This window comes from Berghia stephanieae, chromosome 11, assembly GCF_034508935.2.
Source record: "Berghia stephanieae isolate SIO BIC M18660-M18661 chromosome 11, UCSD_Bste_1.3, whole genome shotgun sequence".
NCBI lineage: Eukaryota > Metazoa > Mollusca > Gastropoda > Nudibranchia > Aeolidiidae > Berghia > Berghia stephanieae.
The window spans coordinates 31,104,353-31,126,852 of NC_088370.1; the positions used below are offsets into that span (position 1 = coordinate 31,104,353).

Below are 22,500 nucleotides of genomic sequence, written 5' to 3' on the forward strand. Positions count from 1 at the left end.
TACTACTATACTACTACTAATACTACTACTCTACTACTACTACTACTACTACTACTACTATACTACTACTACTACTACTACACTACTATCTACTACTACTACTAATACTACTATACTACATACTACTAACTACTACTACTACTAACACTACTACTATATACTACTACTACTATACTACTACTACTAACTACTACTACTACTACTACTACTACTACTACTATACTACTACTACTACTACTACTACTACTACTACTACTACTACTACTACTACTACTACTACTACTACTAACTACTACTACAACGCACCGTTTTTATGCACCTCCGTTGGCGGTGATGGTTAATTAATGAAAATGTTACTGCATACGACCATGAGGTTTAAATAATTTTAGATTGTAGTTTAGCACGCTGCTGAGTGATTACCGGTGTACGTTTATACAATGATAATAAATTAAAGTATATTCACAATAATTTAAAAAATCAAAGGTAAAAAGAGACATGGCACACACATACTGATCTTAAATAAATAAAGAATTTTAGAAAATTATTTTTTTTAAACACGATAAAAAGTTTTTGAAAAAAAAAAAAGAAAAAAGATGTCTTTCTCAATAAAGTAAACTTTTTTAAAAAAAATATATGTTTACTGGGAATCGAACCCAGTACTTTCAAGGTTAAAAAGTCTGACAGCTTGTCCACTGCGCTACGGAGCCACCTAACTGTCCATCACATTTAATAAGGTCTTTCTAAGACATTATTTTACCTTCAATGCAACTTCTATTATCTGGTTCTATATTTCGATTTTTTAGTTTATTGTTATTTTTGTATAAATTTATTAACAAAAACATCCTACATATGTCACAATATAACTTTTGCCATGTCCGAATACAGAAACACAATATCGCTGATGAAATTGGGTGGAATGCGCATCGTGACGGAGGTGCATAAAAGATACACCGTCAACGGAGGTGCATAAAAGCACTACGTTTTAAAAAAAAATGTTGTATTTTTGCAGCAGTTAAATTTACCAATCACAGTTGTGCAATAATTTATCACCTAAATATAGTAATAGACCTACAGAGATGGACCCTACATACAATGCACGTGATTTGTGTAACGTACTTTTTCTAAATCTATCCACACTAGCTACCACTGTAGACACAACTCAAGACAACAATAGTGTGGTCTAATTTCTATTGCTAACTTATATTTCAAACTTCAACTACAGTATTATAGTATTATATCAAACATTTTTTAAAAGTATGTTATCCTCTTCTCATTATTCTTCTTCTTAACAATCAAAAATACGGTAGGCATACATCGTGTAGTGTGTAGTGTAGGCTAGCCAACTGCACACCCCTTTGAACGTTGAACAACGCGCGCGCTGACCTATGGCCTTGTCCGACCTCTGTCACGGACTTCCCATTGTGGCGATGCTAAAAATAGTGCAGGCTGGTTGGCGAAGAGGGTTATTCTCAGATGACGTCACAAAATGGCCCAACCTGGTGCAAAAAAAAAAAAAACTCGCGTCCCGTCCTACATGTTAAGTGTTGCTGTTGGCCAGTGACCCCTTGTAAATTGTGTGGTGATTAAATGCCTCAAGAAAAAGCTTTGGTCAATAAATCTTCTTTTAAAAAAGTAATAGAAACGTTTGTCTTTCTTTTAACAATTTGTTTTAAAATTTAATGAACCTATTTTCTCTGCTCTATAGCTGCCTCAGATAATTTTCAAATGAAATAAAGGAAAATTATGCATTCAGAATCAATTAATTTGAAATTTTATACCAACTTACCATGCAAGTTGAACTCAAGATAATTTGCAGTTAACTTGATTTATATTGCCAGAAACATGTTGCAAACTATCAAACTGATATAATCTGAAGTAATTATATGTATCTACAATTATACCTATTTTTCTTGAGATATATACCTTGAATATCCGGTCCATAAACGTTGAGCCTAACAGTCTCAATTCATGGTAAAAGCTGCCAGTTGCTTTTCTTCTCATTTCCCTCCTTCAGTCTGCTTCCTGTGCAGACTCCATGACACATGTTAGATTTGGTTTCTGTAATGATTTTTTTAAAATCAAAAAGTTGTTTATACTATATAAAGTAATTTTTCATATATTAAAAACAAAAACAAAAAACAAAACATATTACATTTAGTGAAATATGTACAACAAATGGAAGATTATATTATATTTTCAATAGCAACTACAACATTACATGGTCAAAAGACCAATCTATCAAATTATACTAATATATTACAAATCAGCTACAATTAGAGTTTTATCAGCACTCTTAACCTGCCTATTGATAAATGTGAACAAGAAAGAAAAGAATAAAATATATTTAATATAGAAAATGTTGGCAAGTTAAAGGGTATATACTGTAACAAAATATATTATTGCAAAATTTCTTCATATGCAAAACCAAAAAAGCAAGTTTTTGGCATATTTTCTTGACTTCCCTATGTAAAAGTATATGATAAGCACACTGGAAATATGAATCTATTGTATAAAGAGACAGGAGCCAATACCAATGACATGGAGTGATAGCTGTCTAAATTTAGATCATCTGAGGATCTTCATAATAAGACTTTTAACTTGTACCAGCATTAGAAAAAAAGTTAAATAGAATCTTTAAAAGTAACCGCAAGATTTTAAAATTTTAAAACGCTTGAAAGCAAAATAAGGTTCTGTTCTCTCTGCTTAATTGAGGGTAAGGCTCAATGATAATAAGAACAAATACAATAATAATAATAATAATAATAATAATATAAAAATAATAAATAATAAATAATAATAATAATAATAATAATAATATAATAATATATAATGATACCTGATGATGATCATCATCATGATCATGATGATGATGATGATAATAATGATGCTGATGATGATGATCATATGATGATAAGAAAAATAATAATAATAATAATAATAAATAATAATAATAATAATAATAATAATAATAATAATAATAATAATATAATAATAATAATAATAATAATAATTGATACCTGATGATGATCATCATCATGATCATGATGATATGAGATGATAATAATGATGCTGATGATGATGATCATGATGATGATGATGAAAATAATAATATAATAATAATAATAATAATAATAATAATAATGATAATAATAATAATAATAATAATAATAATAATAATAATAATAATAATAATAATGATAATAATACATTTTCGTGAATATTGTTTGGTTAATTGCCAGAATGTGGGCAGGGCAATAATTCCAGGACTGCACACCAATATCTCAAGAAATGCAGATGCTCATGATTGTTATGTTATTTAAATCTGAAAAAAAAGTTTTTGGCTCAGTTGGAATAATTATGGCAGTCCACAGCGTTTTCTCTTGGTTAGAAACATAGAGAGCAATATCATCTCACATTCAGTCATTGAATGATATTCATATAGAGCTGACAATGAACAAGAGCTATAATTACCACATTTCATTATTATTTTCAATGGATTTATTTAACTTCTGGTATTGAATGAAAATTTGAAATTAATATAGCAATGTTTGAATAGATAGATGGGTCTAATATATGTAAATGTGAAACTTATTCAGAGAGTAGAAAGCACTTGTTAAAGTTTGTTGCTTCGTGTTACAGAAACAGGAATAACTCTAGTTCCATGAGCCTTATGACTCTAAAGGACCACACATTTCAATGTTAGGTGAAATACCACTTAGTGTTTTGATAATATAAACATGACCTATGTCTTAAATTTTTTGCTTATATTCAATAAAAAAATTAGAAAACACAATAAACCTAGACCTCAGATACCATAAGGTTGTAAAACCGTTGTGTCAGATCTCATTTTATCAGAGATTTAATTGAAGACATGTTTTCTTTTATTAACTTTTTGGTCACAGTAGCCAATTCGAATAAACTGAAAAATTAATGCCTCTTGATTTCACTTTAAAGTCAAATAAAATATCAATTGAGAGAGCTTTCTTATCATTCCGTAGGCAAAATCTAAATAAGACACATTTCACATATATAGTATTTCATATGTATGACAAAATCCTACAAGCTTCTTGTTATTAAGACTCTTGATTACTGGTGGTGATGAAAGAAATGGGCTAAAAATAAATCAAAAGTAGGTAATCTAAAGTAATCAGAGAGGTTTATTTTTAATATCAACCCAATGTAAATTCGTAATAAGCTGCAGTATCAGGCCCTCTATCATTACCCCCAAAAATTGATTGAACTGATAGGGATGTGTATAAAACTTTAACAAAAACCAACAACCCCTCTTGCCCCCCCCCCCCCCCTCTTCAAAACACACAAACATTCATACATTTTTGGTATATTCATTTTTCTAGAACCAGGGGAGACTCGTTGCCGAACCATACCCCCCCCCCCTCCCCCAAATACACACACCTATTTAGTCTTAATTTTTAAAACCACTCATTAAATTTACACACTATTAAAAAAAATATAGCACAGTGAGGAGCCCAAGATAGAAATTAAATTTGACCCTCCTCCCTGCATCTTACAATAGAAAGCCTTTTATCTTTCTCACACTTGTCAAATAAGGCAAAACAGCTTAGAAGATGCTAAGTGTGTCATAGTTTGTCACCTTTCAAATATCAAAGATGCGACAAGCGGTTGAGTAGGAGAATATGGTTGTTGTTTTTTTAATCCCCCACCCCCCTTTCCACCTGCCCCTCTCATTCTTTCATCCTTCACCCCACTCTGCCATTCCTTCCCCACACTCTAAGCAAAAAAAAAAAAACAAAACAAAACAAAAACAACAATAAAGTATTTTGTGGCAAAGCGGCTACCACCTTAACTCCTGCAAATAACTTAAGATATTGAAGGTCAGTCGCAGGGATCCCTTATTTGTTACTTTTCCAGCAATGAGCAGGTATCGACGTGTACATGTATGCAGGTCTGACATACGAATGCTATGCTAGGCCTAGTTTAATATTTTTGTTATGGGCAAAATTTTGTGTCATTAAAAAAAAGCCATTACAACAATGAGCCAATAGTGAATTGGATTTACAGACCTGCAAATAAGTGCACGTCGGTAGGTATCAAAAGACCTAAAGGTTGTTCCGAACTCGGAACATATTGCAAGGACAAGGCGAGAGTGAATATGAATAATACGACTAGGCTAGACTTTTGCCAGTTGAAAGTGGTGAAAGCCACGCACTACGACAGATGGGATTTCTTTTATTTTACTTATTGATTTTTTTAAATTTTTTATTTTTGCTTCTGCTGACATTCCAACCTACTAATGGGGGTTCTGCTTTTTTCTTTTCTTTTTTTTGGGTGGGTGGGGGGGGGGGGGTTAAATTATGATTGAATTGATACACCACACGTTTTAGATTGTAGCTGTTACCCACAACACGACAATTTAAAAATATTATCCAACTATTATTATGAAAAGTGTGTGTCCTCAAACAGTGTCAGAATCAGTCACTGCTTGAACATGAAGCAGACATTAGCGAAGGAGACGTCAACTTTGTAAGTGAGAATCTCGGTGAGTGGAGCTGTCTAAGATAGTGACTGACAATGCGAAGGGAATCGTAGACTAGATGAAAAACATCTACAAAGCATTCTAGAATTATGCTGTCATGTTCTTTATTTTACATGATTAACAAATTTGAACAAGATGTAGTCTAGTTCGATTTCACAATGATACTTTATTCTTTGACTTTTACATAGGCCGTCTATTTTGGGAACCGGGGACGGATCCTAGTTTCGCTTTCGTACGGGACAATAACAATAAGATCTTCCATACACTAATTTGGTATATCTAATTATTATCGTGAATGCTTACATTTTTCAGGTATAGGAATTATATGACATATGCGAGTGAAACATCCAAAGTTAAAGACCGGAAGCTACTACGTGTTAACATTGAACTAAATATCTACCTTCTCTTAAAGCAATCGATGCAGATTACAAACTCAAACACTGAAAATGAAACCGTACCTTTGAATTATTTGATCTCCGGTTGTTCATTGCTGCTGATTAGGAACGGTAGAAGCCGGACAACGTTGCGCCCAAAATAGATCTTCCGTCTTTGTTGTTTAAATTATAAATAATACACTTTCAGTTAAAACAAACATGTGTAAATAAAATTTAATGTAGTTAAATTCAACATATATGTCTATATTATTCTGAAAATCAGGTTACAGATAGTTATTGTTTTGTTCACACAAGCGCATTAATTTTTGAATAATTAACTTTACCCTGGTCTAAAAATAGATTGACATTTATTTTTGATAAATTTCACCATTTGTTTAATAAAATATCAACATCTAGACATTATTTGATGCACGATCGAGTATTTATGAGTATGTGTTTATTTTGCCACCCGACAGCCACATTTTAATGGATATTTTATTCTATAATTTGCTATTGAAGGTGAGCGGTCAAAGGCAGGAGCACGTGTTTTACCACATGCGGCCAGACTATTGTTTTGAATGCGTGACCTAAATTTTGCACACGTCACGTGGTGTTTTTAATAGGACAGCGATCATGTGATAGATAGGTCTTAAGTCTAATACTAAGTCCAAAATGATCTGCTGAAAGTCTCTATTGTGTTTTTTGTTGTTTGTGCCCCAAGATGTAAAATAAACTTTTAAAAACATGTAAATACGTGCAATACTATTTAAAACAGAATAAATCCGATGTACTTTTATTGTCAATTATAAGTGGGACTGGAACTTGTTTTATTCATTACTTATTGAATTGTGAACATTATCCTTGAACAGCTATACTAATCACTGCTGTTTAATATTTCCAAGTAATATGAAACGGGGAAATCATAGGATTTGCAGACCTCTATAATTTAATTTTAATTAATAGGGCGATTCGGTCAGTGCAGGAGCTGACAACCTTTGTGAAACTTTCGAGTGGTGTGGAGAATTATTACATAAAATTTTATTAAATGAAAAATTTAACCTCCACCTTAAATTATACTACATTACACTAACCCTGGCCGGAGTTATTGGATGGGAGGGAAACAGTTAAATCTATAGTTATAGATTTAGAGATGATATTTTTTCCCCTGTAAATCATCTCTCAGTTATGTATTGTTATTTTTAATCATTAAACATATGATTTGTAATCATTTGAGTGTATTCTTCTTAGTGGGATCTTGTGCCGGTGTCTGGGTGAGACTTTTAGGTGATCTCAAACTGAGTACATAAACTGATAGTGTGGTCTTGGAATCTACGTTGACGTTTGTTATCTATTCGGACCATTCCCCTTTGTCTTACTTTTTCCTCAAGGCCTATTAATTGTAATTGTACATCCAGAATGTTTTTACTATCCATTTTTTTTCCTTTTTACCTACGCTGATATGAGCTAAATGTGTTGCACGCACCGTAAAACCATTAAAAACAAACAAAACCCTATCATTCCACAAAAACAATGCGTCACACATGTGGTAATTGTATGGAAGAAATAATTCCACAAGAGATAATGTGTCACATATGTGTTAATTGTATGGAAGGAATAATTCTACAAGAGATAATGTGTCACATATGTTTTAATTGTATGGAAGGAATAATTCCACAAGAGATAATGTGTCACATATGTTTTAATTGTAAATGTAGTAGTGCGTAGCGCTGGTGAACGGCTGCATCCATTACCACCTCTGTGTTATTCTCTATTATTTGCAGATTTTTATTCGTGAATTCAAACTATTGGACTATAATTTTTATAAAGTTGTGATTTTTAGTCTTCAGTGCACCCTGTGATGATAACGTTTTATGTATTTAGTTGATTTTAAATTAAATAAATGGATTTTACTCTTCAAGAGGCCGATTTTTATCCCTGATTTCTACGAGCCGCCATACCCCATTCAACACCCTATTGTTATTGTTTTTATCTTTAAATGTTGTCACCAGCACTTGGAATGCCAGCGGCGATTCAATACCACCATACTTTCTTGCTGTCCCTTAACAAATATAATACAACTTACCAGCTGCCCCCACTTGTTTTTTTTTCGATTATATTATCATGAACTATTATCATCACATGTGTTAAAGAATCAAAACATGACGAGTGAACAGTTTAAGGAGAGGATAGACAAAAATAGAAATGGAAGGAAGACAAGACGGGGAAAAGTGGTGGAAGAAAGAAAAGGAAAAGGATAAAAGTTGTCATGAATGTATTTAATCGTTTCTTCACACCGTCATTCCAACACAAGGCCATTGAACGACGACATTCCTTGCTACCTATACAAATAAACAACTCATCGTCTAACAACAATTATCACAATCATAAATGTCTTAAAGTTGGCTTGATTAACGCAAGGTCCGTTACTAAAAAGGAAGCCTTAATTGAAAATATTATCATTGAGAAGGATTTGGATATTTTTATTATCACGGAAAGTTGGCTTAAAAACAATGACAGTAAACTGATTCCACGAGGATATAGTTTCATAGCACAGCATCGAAAAACCGGTCGAGGAGGAGGGATTTTTGTTATTCATAAAGAATCCGTTAAGCTACAGAAAAACAAGACGCAATCGAATTACAAAACTTTCGAATCTCTAGATATGACATTAACATCAGAAAGGAATGAGAAGTACCATGTTGTTGTAATTTATAGACCTCCTCCATCTACAAGGAATAAACTCACTCATAATCAATTCTATGATGAAATCGACACGCTCGCGTTAGAAACTAGCACAACCAGTGGTGAAATTCTTATATTGGGCGATTTTAATGTTCACATGGACGATCTAACGGATACAAAATGTTTGAAGTTAAAGGATATTTTAGATAGTCACAATTTAAGACAATATGTAAAGGACGGAACTCACAAGGCGGGGCACATCTTAGACTTAATAATTTCCAGGAAAGATAACAAAATAATTGATAACGTTGACGTTTTGGATCGCACAATTTCAGATCATAACCTGATTGCTTTAAATCTAAAAATCGAATGCAAAACAACCGTCAAGAAAACGATCACATACCGGAAAACAAAATCACTAAATAAAGAAACATTTCAAGAATCCATTAGGTCTTTGGGTTTACTCGCCTCTGTTAAGAGTTGTGATAATGTTCACGATATGGTAAACACATATAATAATTCACTGAAAACTGTGTTCGATGAGCTGTGTCCATCGGTCACGAAAGAAATTATTCTTCGACCAAACACCGAGTGGTATTGCAACGAGTTACAAACACTGAAACATCAACTCAGATCTGCCGAACGGATTTGGCGTCGATCCAAATTAGAAATTCATAATCAAATTTATTTAAGACTAAAACACAAACGGAACAAATTAATTCTATCATGTAAAAAAACATACATTAAAAATAAAATAACAAGTGCCAAACGAAACTCACGTGAACTGTTCGCCACCCTGAACAAACTGATGAAGGATCATCCTTCAAATAATTTCGAGGACCCTATTGCTACCGCAAATAGTTTCTCTCTACACTTTAGAGATAAAATATCAGGTATTCGGAATAATTTGGACAAAGAAGAGATAATGAAAGCACAAATAAATGAAACTAATGCACTTCCAGCCGGAGCAGCATTCGACGAATTTGAACCCGCCACTGAAACAGAAGTACTGTCTGCGCTGAGACAATGCTCCAAAACAACCAGCCCAATAGATCCCATTCCTTCATGGCTTGTTATTTCTTGTGCTGATATTTTGGTTCCCGTTCTTACTCATTTTGTAAATGCTAGTTTGTTTATTGGTGAGGTATCTAATAATCTTAAACATGCTATTGTCACTCCCATATTAAAGAAATCTAGCCTTGACAAAGAAGACCCAAATAATTATCGACCAGTCTCGAATCTCACCCTCATGTCTAAACTAATTGAGAAAATTGTTGCTTTTAGGCTTAACACGTTTTTGAATGAACACAATTTGTTCTCTAAATTTCAGTCTGCTTATCGCCCCTTTCACAGCACTGAAACTGCTCTTATTAAAATCCATAATGATATCATAAATCATTTATGTCGGAAAAATGATGATGTTATTATCATACTACTCGACCTTAGTGCTGCTTTTGACACAATAGACCATACTCTTTTAATTGACAGACTTAAGACACTATACGGATTTGGGGGTACTGTCCTTGACTGGTTTTCTTCTTACCTCTCTGACAGAATTCAATCAGTGTCTGTAAATCGACATGACTTCTCTTCTCCTTGTCCCCTATCTTTTGGTGTACCACAGGGTTCAGTTCTGGGACCCTCTTTATTCACCCTCTATATCAGACCATTAGGTGACATCATCTCAAAATATTTTATTAAGTACCATTTTTACGCAGACGACACCCAATTACTGTTTCCCATTAATATCGACAATCATCTCAATGTTATAACGGATATAGAAAATTGTATCTCTGAGATAAGTGACTGGATGTGTTGCAACAAACTCAGGTTAAATGAAAATAAAACAGAGGTGTTGCAAATTACAAGACGGGGCTTCGTGGACCTTTCCACGCTTAACCTGAATCTTTCTGATTGTGTAATTCCCATCACTAAAGAACCTGTGAGAAACTTAGGAGTTTTATTCGATACCAAATTAAACATGTCTGCCCATGTCACTAATGTAACTAGATCCTGCAATCTTTACCTTAGATCTATTGGTGCTATTAGAAGGCTTCTTGATATTGATACTACTAAACTTCTTGTGGTCTCTTTGATTCTTACCCGCCTTGATTATTGCAATAGCTTGCTCTATGGTTGTGATAATAATGTCATTAATCGACTCCAAAAGATACAGAACAAAGCAGCTCGATTGGTAACGTTATCTAAAAAGCGTGAGCATATAACACCGATTTTGGAGGACCTACACTGGCTACCTGTAAAGTTTAGGATTGAATTTAAAATACTCACCCATGTTTTCAATTGCTTAAACAATTCCGCTCCTGTTTACCTTCAGGAACTTATCCACCTTTATGAACCCAGTCGAAATTTAAGATCTGCCAATTTAAATATCCTAAGGGAACCCCCAAAATCGTTAGTTTTTCATGAGAAATCCTTTGACCACCATGCCCCCCGACTGTGGAACTCCATCAATATTGAAACTAAAAATAGTGAAAATCCACTTATCTTTAGAAAACGGTTAAAAACTGAGCTTTTCTGTAGGGCATATAATTTGGACTCTTAGTATGTATTTTATTATAATATATTATGTTATCATCGAATTTGTGTGGTTTTAACATGCCAGTTCTATATTTGTATATCATACATGATGTGTTGATGTAAAGCGCCAGTGAGCAATTCCAAATTGGAACTAGGCGCTATATAAGTTCATTATATTATTATTATTATTATTATTGTATGGAAGGAATAATTCCACAAGTGATAATGTGTCACATATGTTTTAATTGTATGGAAGGAATAATTCCACAAGAGATAATGTGTCACATATGTGCTAATTGTATCTTATCTTATCTCATCTTATGTTACTAAAGGCTTAATATAGGAATTGTCCTTTAAATGCCTTATACAAGAGTTAATAATTACAGAATCTCATATAGCTTGCATTGTATCATTCACAGACAGTTTTACACAACTTTGAATGTCAGGAAAAATTTATCAATACGGCGATGTAAAATCGAAAAATACTATCATAGAAAACTGGTAATTGAAAATTGGTCATGATCGAATGAATCATAAATGTACAAAGTTCATAGTACAATGAAATATTAAGGACAAAAATAATAATGGAAGCAACAATGATAATAATCATACATAAGTCTCTGATAAATTATGATTTTACATTCTTTCAGATGTCATGCATTTTACTTGTCAACATTTACAAACCAGTCTACAAAATCATGAAATTAATGGAAACAATTATATCCACATGACGATGTAAAGTTTAAAAGATAAATAAATAAATAGATAAATGACTAAATAAACAAACAAACACATAAATGAATATATAAATAGATAAATAAATGAAAATTAACAAGATCATACTCAATTCAAAAATTAATCAATTAATTAATTTATTATCGTATGGAAGGAATAATTCCAAAAAAAGACAATGTGCCACATATGTACTAATTGTATGGACGATATAAAAACGCACTGAAATAGGTCATTGATTCAAAAGTGCAATGCCAAAGGAAGTTTGTGCCTCATCCACGAATATCATTTAACTCTCTCCTTACCAGCCGTTTTCAGGATTTTCCCCAAAACTTCACACCCAACTGACACAAAAATAGATTTTTTATCACTTAAACACAATAGCAGTAAGTTCTTGCGATAAATAATGTCTTTAACAAAACATGCTCACTGTGTTCATTTTCTTTAAATTTGATGATGTACAAGAGAAATTTGAATAATAAAAATGTCGGTTGTATCGTAACGAATGTGACGATTTTCCTGTAATTGGTAAGGAGAGTGTTAATTTAACTAAATGATTGATAGTTTGAGAATATTTATTATTATTATTTGTTTATTCATGTATTTTTTTTTTATCAAATATCCACAGGATTACAAAGTATTGAATGCAAGGCGATTCAAAAGAGAAGGAGATTGTTTGGAATGTCAAAACATATGTGAAAATATTTGCTGATGATCAGTCAAATTTTTGGGATTTAGGGTGAAAAAATCGTTTACATTTTTTTTTCGTCATTGTATAGAAAAAATATCGAAAAATCGATTTTTTGACATCTAAATTGTCAAAAATCATTATAAAAGTGATTAAAATGCAGTTACAGTAGGCCTGGTACATTCGTGTTTCAAGAAAAAAAAAATCGTTTGCCTAAAAACGGTAATTTTCACACCTTAGTTACGCTACTTTCTATTTATAACAAGATATGAAGTGAGTAGAAAAGTGCCAGAAGACAATAGAGAATAAAAATTTTTTTCGCGGCGGTGGTGGGGTTTGAACCTGCGACCTTATTGGTACGACAACTCCGCCTGGCAGGTGAGAGCGTGGCTCTACCGTGTGAGCTATCCACGAACACAAAAATATTCGTTTCAAACCCAAAGTCATTTCTAGATCCCTCTCTCACCCACTTCTTGAGATCGCCGATTCGTTCGCCACCATCGCGAAGAAATTTTGACCAGCAGTTAAGCTTAATAGCCAATATTCTCATCACAAACATATAACATAGAAACGATTGAGACATTGAGTATGCTCCGGTGTATGGGTGAATTTTTAATTCAGAAAAGTGAGTGGAGCAGGCACTTATGTTGGTAACAACAAGATATGAAGTGAGTAGAAAAGTGCCAGAAGACAATAGAGAATAAAAAAATTTTTCGCGGCGGTGGTGGGGTTTGAACCTGCGACCTTATTGGTACGACAACTCCGCCTGGCAGGTGAGAGCGTGGCTCTACCGTGTGAGCTATCCACGAACACAAAAATATTCGTTTCAAACCCAAAGTCATTTCTAGATCCCTCTCTCACCCACTTCTTGAGATCGCCGATTCGTTCGCCACCATCGCGAAGAAATTTTGACCAGCAGTTAAGCTTAATAGCCAATATTCTCATCACAAACATATAACATAGAAACGATTGAGACATTGAGTATGCTCCGGTGTATGGGGTGAATTTTTAATTCAGAAAAGTGAGTGGAGCAGGCACTTATGTTGGTAACAACAAGATATGAAGTGAGTAGAAAAGTGCCAGAAGACAATAGAGAATAAAAAATTTTTTTATTCTCTATTGTCTTCTGGCACTTTTCTACTCACTTCATATCTTGTTGTTACCAACATAAGTGCCTGCTCCACTCACTTTTCTGAATTAAAAATTCACCCCATACACCGGAGCATACTCAATGTCTCAATCGTTTCTATGTTATATGTTTGTGATGAGAATATTGGCTATTAAGCTTAACTGCTGGTCAAAATTTCTTCGCGATGGTGGCGAACGAATCGGCGATCTCAAGAAGTGGGTGAGAGAGGGATCTAGAAATGACTTTGGGTTTGAAACGAATATTTTTGTGTTCGTGGATAGCTCACACGGTAGAGCCACGCTCTCACCTGCCAGGCGGAGTTGTCGTACCAATAAGGTCGCAGGTTCAAACTTTCTATTTATACAAGCATATCGTGTTTGGTATCAATAGAAAGATCGTTTCTCGCTTGTTATTATTAGTCCACAACCGGTAGCGGCTAAAAATAACAATTACCGATCTGTGGACCATAATAAGTTGGCCTCAAACATAAGATTTCCCAATTACTGTTCGCTGATTGGTTGAAAATTAAATACCGCTCTCCCATTGGCCGAAGAGACAGGGGATTCCCCTCGTGTCATGATCGAAAATGGGTCATTCTTTCATTTGCTGTAAACAAAGCCATCTTCACCATACGCATCTTTTCAATCGAGACTCTTTCTGAAGAAAGTTTTTGTTTATTATCATCGTTTCTCTTGTTTTGTGAAGTTATTACTTCATCTCACATCTGGATATTGTCTTTTGGGTGAGTATATGTTCTAATTTTGCAATATTTATCTAGAGACGAGCCCGCATCTGAATACCATTCTTATTGAAGTTGAATACGTTAGTAGAGTAGATTTCGATAGATTTCGTTCTTTGTTGTCCTCTCAGTTGACAGTGATTTTACCTACAAAAATTAGTTTTGTCATTCAGGAAAGTACAGATTTATTTCAATAGTATTATTTCACTATTTTGCTGCAGTTCTTATAGATCGTTCTTGTAGATCTCAGCTAAAGACTCACAAAATTATGACCAGCTAGTACTAGTCTATCTACTTCTACTCTCTAGATAGATAGTGTGTTAGTAGTAGTAGATAGTTAGTGTTTTTGTGAGAGAAGCCTGAATAAGTTCTGATTTGTTTATCGTTTTTTAGTATTAGGAATAGTCCACAATTTGGACTTGTGCCTTGTATAAAATGTGAATTATTCATGTATTCCTCTATAGAAGTCTCTCAAATTGGCAGGTTGTTGATTTCTTCATTACTCATTACAAATTAATTTCAATTTCAATTTTTACTACAGTTCAGTGTACATTGTCAGTAGCATACCATGAATGATTCATAATGATGTTACTTTCAAAACAATGCTTTAGCTCATTCATAATTTTTTTTGTGATTTTCTTTCTCTTATCAGTATTCATCATGAAAGCTAGAGCGATCCAGCGACGCAAGCGAAGAGTGACTTCGCAGCGGAATCACTTGAAAATGTTGGCGGTTTCAAGGGATACATTGTCCTTAGCTGTAGCAGCATCAGTATCTCCAGCACCTCGTTCACCAACAGTTCCCCCTTCGTCATCTCCAGCACCCTCTTCTTCTGCATTCATTTCCACGACACCATTGCCCTCCTCGTCTTCTGCTTCGGATATTCTGACTCCTCGTCCATCTGCTTCGAAGCGGAAATTAGGCTTCTTCTCGTCTTCGTCTCAGATTGTCAACGGTGATTACAAATCATCAACTGTAATCGTCGACTTGTCTGCAATCAGCTCTTTGTTGGACGGAATCTGCTGTCGAGATTGTGGAACTGCCAGTCTTTCCATTCGGAATGGTCCCCAGTCTATGGCTTTTGTCGGGTACTTGGAGTTGTGGTGCAGCCATTGCAATGCCATCATCAACAAGGCTGACCCATCTCATTGTCTTCCAGATTCAAAATCCTTTGAGATGTCCCGCAGGATAGTGGCTTCAGCTTTATCTTTGGTGTTGGCCACGCTTCTCTCCAGAAATTTTCGGAGGGAATGGGAATGACTGGAATAACTCTGAATGCCTTCAACAGCCATGTCTCTTCGATTTATGACAAGGCCACGGAATATTCACCCAGCGTTTTGAGGCAGTCACGGGAGAAAGTCTCAGAGTACTTCAAGACTCAGCACCCGGATGCTTTCTCGCAAGAGGGAATACTGGAAATCGCTGTCAGCTATGATGGTACTTGGGCAAAGAGGGGCCACACTTCAAAGCTTGGCTGTGCAGCGATCATTGATGTCATGACTGGTCTGGTCATTGACTTTCATGTCATGTCGCTTCATTGCAAGGTGAGAATATTTTTTAATGGTTGATAATTTCCTTTCTTTTGTACTTTTATTGCAGGTATCTAAATAATTTAATTTTGAAGTAATCAGAACATTTAGATTGAACAGGAAAAAATATCATAGTTTTGATGCTCTGCCTTTTGTTCTACTTTTACATGTTGAAATAGTTGTACAATTTAGAAAACAAAAATAGATTCCACCAAAATACATTTATTTTGTCAAATCCATTTGAATTTTTCTGTTTTAGTTAGCATATATCTCTAGTATTACTTATCTTGTACAGGATTACAACCCTTTGTTTACTTGTGTTTTTTTTTCTCTTTCTTTCTATTCCTTAGTTTTGCTCACTCCATGCGCAAGACACTAAGGCCATAGAGGACCATCGGATATCTGGCACATGCACCATAAACTATGAAGGTTCATCTGGTGGTATGGAGGTGGAGGGTGCTTTAGTTATGTGGAGGCGCTCACAGGACCATCATATGCGCTATACATGGTTTGTTGGGGATGGTGACTCCAAAACTTTCTGCGCCCTGACGAAGGAATGTCCATATGGTCCTGACACTCCTGTTGAGAAAGAGGAGTGTGTGAACCATGTGGCGAAGCGCCTCAACTCTGCTCTGCGGAACGTTATCACCAAGTGTAAAGGACTGTCGGTGCCAGTGACTCTTGGCGGCGTGTCAAGGGAAGCCTGACACAGGTTTGGTTTTATTTTTATTTTTTTCCTGTCTATGGTCTTTTTTTCTCAGATTATATTTTTGTCTAAGTTATTTTTGATTCAAGTGTGGATACTTATTCTAGCATTTTGTGTAGCAATAAGGATGAATTATTTCAATTGTCAAAACATCATCTGCTTTATTTTTGATACTGGATATTGTTGTTTACAGGGCAAGTAGACTTTTCCGATAATTATACTCAAGGTATGAATTTTTTCAAGTCTGAAACTCGATACATGTTTGTAATTATGGTTTTAACTTTTTTATTATCCTCCTCAGTCTCAGTAGTTTTCAGGGTTTGTATCATTATGATTGTATGTATTTCATGAGCTGTAAACTTTTTCTTGCATTTCAATTTTTACATTTTAAAAATTGTTCCTGTTCTATTCCAGACCAAGATTGGACTCCTTCAGCGGTACTACACTCGAGCAGTCAGGGGACATAATGGAAGTGTGAAGGAGATGTCTGATGCCATCTGGGCATTGTATTACCACTCCATCTCCACACCTGATAGCCCGCAGCATCACCTCTGTGCTGATACCTGGTGTTCATACCGTAAGGCCATCAGCGCTGGAGATAAGCCACCGCTACCTCTGACCAGTCAACCTATCTGAACGAGACGGTGGCAAAACATGTGAAGTCAACATATGAAAGGTTGACCGACCCCTCTCTTCTGGGACGCTGTTTGCTAGGCTCGACTCAGAATGCAAATGAGTCATTGCACGCCGTGATTTGGGCAAAGTGTCCAAAGCATCTCTTCTGTGGCTTCAAGCGTGTTTTCATCTCCTGCATGCTGGCAGTGGGGGAATTCAACATGGGTTCGTCTGCTACACATTCCTTTTTCTCTGTTCTGGATATATTACCTTCGTCGGATCGTGTGTGCCTCGGCCTCAAGAGAGATGCAAGACGGATGTCCGGAGCAGAATCGGCTGTCACGGCTGTTGCCAAAAGACGTCGTGAAGTAAGGCGTGTTGCCCAGCAGAAGGAGCAGGACAGGTTGGAAGCCATTGAGGGGGGACCCTCTTATGTGCCAGGAGGTTTTTAACTTGTTCAACGAGGTATTTGTATCTTTTTTATCATTTTACTGTGAAATTTTGTGGCATATCGCCTGTCAGGTATGTTTGACCCATTTTGAAAATTTTTAAAAATTTTATTTGATCATGTCGCTCATCATTTTGGTTGCAGATGATTTTTTTGGGTATAATTTGGGATCATCTAGATATGCATAAGTAAAGTTTTAGGTGAGGAAAGTTGGTATTTTTTAGTTTGAGACACTGAATTTTTCAGTTTTTGGATGTTGATTTTTCAAATGCGATTTTCTCATTCACTCATTTTTCCGATACATGGTAACAGTGCGCGAGATATCAAATTTAAACTACCAGCAGCTCTAGAGTCACCATATTTTGCATAGTTGTTCCTTATTGAGTTATCTGTGTTATTATAAAGAGAAAGATGCAGTTTTTATGATTTAAAAAATATGTTCGGTTTTAGGATGTCGAATTTTCAAATGCGATTTTCTCATTTACTCATTTTTCCGGTATATGGTCACAGTACGCGAGATATAAAATTTAAAGTACCAGCTCTAGAGTCACCATATCTTGCATAATTGTTCCTTATTGAGTTATCTGTGTTATTATGAAGAGATAAATGCAGTTTTTATGATTAAAAAAAGGATAAGTTCGGTTTTGGATGTCGGTTTTCAAATGCGATTTTCTCATTTACTCATTTTCGGATACAGGGCCACCGTGCGCGGGATATAAAATTCAAACTACCAGCTCTAGAATCACCATATTTTGCATAGTTGTTCCTTATTGGGTTATCTGTGTTATTATGAAGAGAAAAATGCAGTTTTTATTATCTAAAAAATAATAAGTTCGGTTTTCGGATGTCAATTTTTCAAACGCGATTTTCTCATTTACTCATTTTTCGGATACAGGGCCACCGTGCGCGGGATATAAAATTCAAACTACCAGCTCTAGAATCACCATATTTTGCATAGTTGTTCCTTATTGGGTTATCTGTGTTATTATGAAGAGAAAAATGCAGTTTTCCATTATCTAAAAAAAAATATGAGTTACTTATTCGTCAATACTGAGTATTTGTCGTGTTTTTTTTTCGGCATTTTCAAAATTCATTAAATTTGCAAATACTGCTAATAGATCCGATATCTCTTCATAATAACACCTACAATTGTCTTGTTTCTCACTTCCTTGGGTGGTTGGATGGGAGCATCACCCTTGAATCATATACCTATGATGTTCGCATGGGTGTACGATCCGATAGTGATGTCGTTTCTTCTTCTCTTTACTAGCCTATCCTGCTTCTTTGGTTTGTGATTGTATTTTTGACAGGGGATATTTTTTTTCTGTAAATCTTCTGCCTGTTTGTTCTTGGTTATTTATAATTTAGCTTATGATATCTTTAGGTTATGATTTTGATTTACATTTGTACTATTTTTGTTAGAGTGCTTGTTTTTTTGTTTCAGCGGTCTCTCATATAACCTCAATTGTGTTGGAAGAGACCTAAAGCAACAAACAAAAAAAAAAATTTGAGCTCTTTATCTTTTGTACTTTTTTCTCTATATAGCGCCTTTGAAATGCCCTAAATTTTCAATATGGCCGCCGTCGATTATGTAATTCTGATGAAATTTTTTTTTTTTCATTTTTTATGACTTTTATATATGTGTATACATTCATATAATACAGTTATGTGATGAAAATCAATCATTTCTGTGTTTTTCCATTTTGGGTATATATGCCCCTTAAAAGATCACTTTAAAAGGTTTTATATAGCGCAATATCCACTAAAATTGCTCAAAGCGCTTTACAAGGGTTCCCTGTCCAACAGCAACACTTAACATTAAGGACGGGACATGACGCCTGTTAGGCGATATCACATTTTTTTTCCTTCAGAGATGACTGATTACGACCAGGTACTCATTTTACACCTGAATGAGGTGAGAGAAAGTTAGTAAAGAGCCTTATCCAAGGACTAAATTTTGCACCGAACGAGGCTCGAACCCAGGACCTTCAGATCCGAAAGTGAGTGTCATACCACAAGACCACATCGCCATACTACCAGTGGATTAAATTAACTGCTTTTAACAAAATTAAGAAAAGAAAATATGAGAAAAAAAACCTCCATTAATCTGAAAACCGATATACAGTTCAGCATGGGAATCTTGCAAAATTTATGGACCATTTTTATTCAATCGAGCGTTCAGTGTTTTCGAGATTTTCAGTTTGGGTGTTTTATAAAGAATATCTTAAATAATTCAAGGGAGGCAAACTTTCGTGTTTTCGGGAAGATGCCACATTGTTATGATTCCTTCCTTTTTTCTCAAATATTTCAAAAAGAAAAAAAAGAAAAGAGCTTGGCACTGGTACACAGCTATGACTGGTATCCTTTTAAGTAAAATATTTACAACATCTGCCAGCCAGATGAAACACAAAGATAAAATGCAGAAAACGATGTGTAACTTTAAAAATTTATAGTCATATATATATATATATATATATATATATATATATATATATATATATATATATATATATATATATATATATATATATATATATATATATATATATATATATATATATATATATATATATATATATATATATATGGAGTCATTTACTTATTTATGGCCGAAACACATGTTTCTGTGAACTCCACGTCGTCAGTCGGCATATTATGTCCGAAGAATGATTTTATTATCAGTCATCCAACTGGCGGTCTAACAACAAAGAGATGAATGATGTCATCTTGTGCGGCTGTGCAGTCTTGTGGTGTGACCCTCGCTTTCGGATCGGAAGGTCCTGGGTTCGAGTCTCGCTCGGTGCATAGTTGAGTCTCGTAGAAGGCACTTTACTCACATTCTCTCACCGTACTCAGGTGTAAAATGAGTACCTGGCCGTTAACAGCATTGTCTCTGTCCAAACATTGTAATATTGCCTAAAAGGCGTCATGTCCCGTCCAAAATGTTAAATGTGTCTGTTGGCCAGGGGCCCCTTGTAAAGCGCTTTGAGCACGTTTAGTGGCTATTCATTATTATTGCGCTATATAAAAACTCACTTTTTGAATTTCATTTTGTCTTCATTCCTTCTATGAATCGGTACCACAAGTGACAAGTTATAAATATTTAAAATGTTTTTTTTTTTTTTTTTGTTTTTATAAAAACTATATTAATAAAGTATTCCTATGGTCATGGCAATCACTGTTTATATTTTGAAATTCTTCTTCTTCTTCTTCTAGGTTCCATGCCTGGTCCAGGCTTCGGATACTGCATGAATTATCTCTCTCCATTCCTCCCTGTCTCTTGCCTTTTCAAACAGCTCTTGGATTGTTAGGCTGGTGAAGCCCTTCAGTTGGTCTATGAGTGTTTTTCTTTGTCTCCCCGGGCGCGTTTACCAGGTATTTTTCCACAACTTGCCAGGTATTCATTCTTATCTTTCCTTACTATGTGTCCGAAAAAGGATAGTTGTCGATCCACTATTAAGGGCATTAGTTTCCTTTGTTGGTATGTTTGTTTTAGCACTTCTTCGTTCGTTTTGTGTGCAGTATACGATATTCTCTGCATCCTTCTCAAGCACCACATTTCAAAAGCTTCAATGTTCTTTTGTGTTTCTGCATTTGTAGTCCAGCTTTCGCATCCGTATAACAAGATTGGCCACACGTAGCACTTCAAGACTCGGAATCTAATCCCGAACGACATCTGTTTGTTTTTCAAAATGTTTCCCAGGTCCATGAAGGCCTGTTTGGCTTGAGTTATTCTTGCTCGTATGTCTCGGTTACATCTTCCATCTGTTGTCACTATTGAACCTAGGTATTTAAAACTTTCTACGTTGGTAAGTTGCTCGCCGTGAATCGTTATATTGCAGGTGTTGTTGTTTTCGGGGTTTTTCTGTATTACCATGCATTCCGTTTTGGTGATATTCACTTCCATTCCCTTGGCTTCACTATCTACTACCACTTTGTCAACAATCTTTTGAAGTTGGATTTCTGATGTTGCAATGAGTACCGTATCGTCTGCGTATCTTATATTATTTATGTTGTGACCTCCCACTTTTATTCCCTCCATATTATTTATGCCCCTCATGATTGTTTCTTGGTATAGATTAAACAGATCTGGTGAGGCAACACACCCTTGACGGACTCCTTTCTTAATAGGAATGGAATTTCCTGTAGAGTTTCCGATTTTGATAGATGCCTGCTGGGTGTAGTATAATGTTTGCATGAGTCTGAGGTCTTTCTCATCAGCGCCAATGGAGTGCAGTTGTTTTAGTATTTCTTCGTGGCGTACTCTATCAAAAGCTTTTTTGTAGTCGACAAAACAGAGGTATAGTGGGGTCTGAACCTGTATAGCTCTTTCACTTAAAACACGGAGGAGGTATATTGCGTTCCTTGTCCCTCTGTCAGGTTGGAATCCATATTGTTCTTCTGCGATTTCGGGGTTAATCTTATTCCTTAGCCTGTTGATAATTATACGCAACAGTATTTTGTTGATGTGGCTTATTAAACTTATAGTTCTAAAATTTTCGCATCTGACTGCACCTGCTTTCTTTGGTATTGCTATGAAAATAGAGTTACAGAGATCTTCTGGAATTTTCCAGTATTGTATATATTGTTGATAATATGTGAAGTTCATCAATTGCTAGATCTCCTAGGCTTTTTAATACCTCTACAGATATTTCATCAGGGCCTGTTGCTTTACCATCCCTCATTCGTTCCATGGCATGTTCAATTTCACTTTTGGTGATGTTTGGTCCGCTTAATGGTTCTTTGAATTTCAGTGGTGGTTCATTTCTATTTGGATCATTGTACAGTTCGCCTATGTATTCTAC

At 35.0% G+C, this 22,500-nt stretch overlaps 2 protein-coding genes and 1 long non-coding RNA gene across 5 annotated transcripts in view; 2 read left to right on the top strand and 1 right to left on the bottom strand.

The window, feature by feature from the left end:
- Positions 1–6,043, bottom strand: part of LOC144956888 (uncharacterized) — a 24,951-nt gene extending 18,908 nt beyond the window's left edge. The window contains exons 1-2 of one of the 2 annotated variants that reach the window (XR_013642032.1): positions 5,974–6,043; positions 1,924–2,058 (exon numbers count right to left, since the gene is read on the bottom strand). This is a non-coding gene — a long non-coding RNA (uncharacterized LOC144956888). Of the gene's footprint in view, positions 1–1,923; positions 2,059–5,915 lie in introns of both variants that reach the window. The other variant, XR_013642031.1, reaches the window with a different exon arrangement.
- A 999-nt stretch (positions 6,044–7,042) lies between these two features.
- LOC144956885 (uncharacterized) overlaps positions 7,043–22,500 on the top strand; it is a 37,426-nt gene continuing 21,968 nt past the window's right edge. The window contains exon 1 of one of the 2 annotated variants that reach the window (XM_078887692.1): positions 7,043–7,160. In XM_078887692.1, the coding sequence (XP_078743818.1) occupies positions 7,104–7,160 (57 nt within the window). In that variant the 5' untranslated portion in view covers positions 7,043–7,103. Of the gene's footprint in view, positions 7,161–17,268; positions 17,713–22,500 lie in introns of those variants that run through there. The other variant, XM_078887693.1, reaches the window with a different exon arrangement.
- On the top strand, positions 14,252–20,023 carry LOC144956883 (uncharacterized). The gene is made up of 4 exons (XM_078887691.1): positions 14,252–14,400; positions 15,050–15,941; positions 16,277–16,638; positions 17,047–20,023. Exons 2-3 carry the CDS (start codon positions 15,648–15,650, stop codon positions 16,631–16,633), a joined length of 651 nt encoding a protein of 216 aa, XP_078743817.1. The 5' UTR covers positions 14,252–14,400; positions 15,050–15,647; the 3' UTR covers positions 16,634–16,638; positions 17,047–20,023.

Bases quoted from the DNA above. Each gene is read 5' to 3' on its own strand.
- LOC144956883 (XM_078887691.1), top strand. From the start codon at position 15,648: ATGGGAATGACTGGAATAACTCTGAATGCCTTCAACAGCCATGTCTCT. The intron at 15,942-16,276 runs GTGAGAATATTT...TCTATTCCTTAG, and splicing joins TCATGTCGCTTCATTGCAAG to TTTTGCTCACTCCATGCGCA.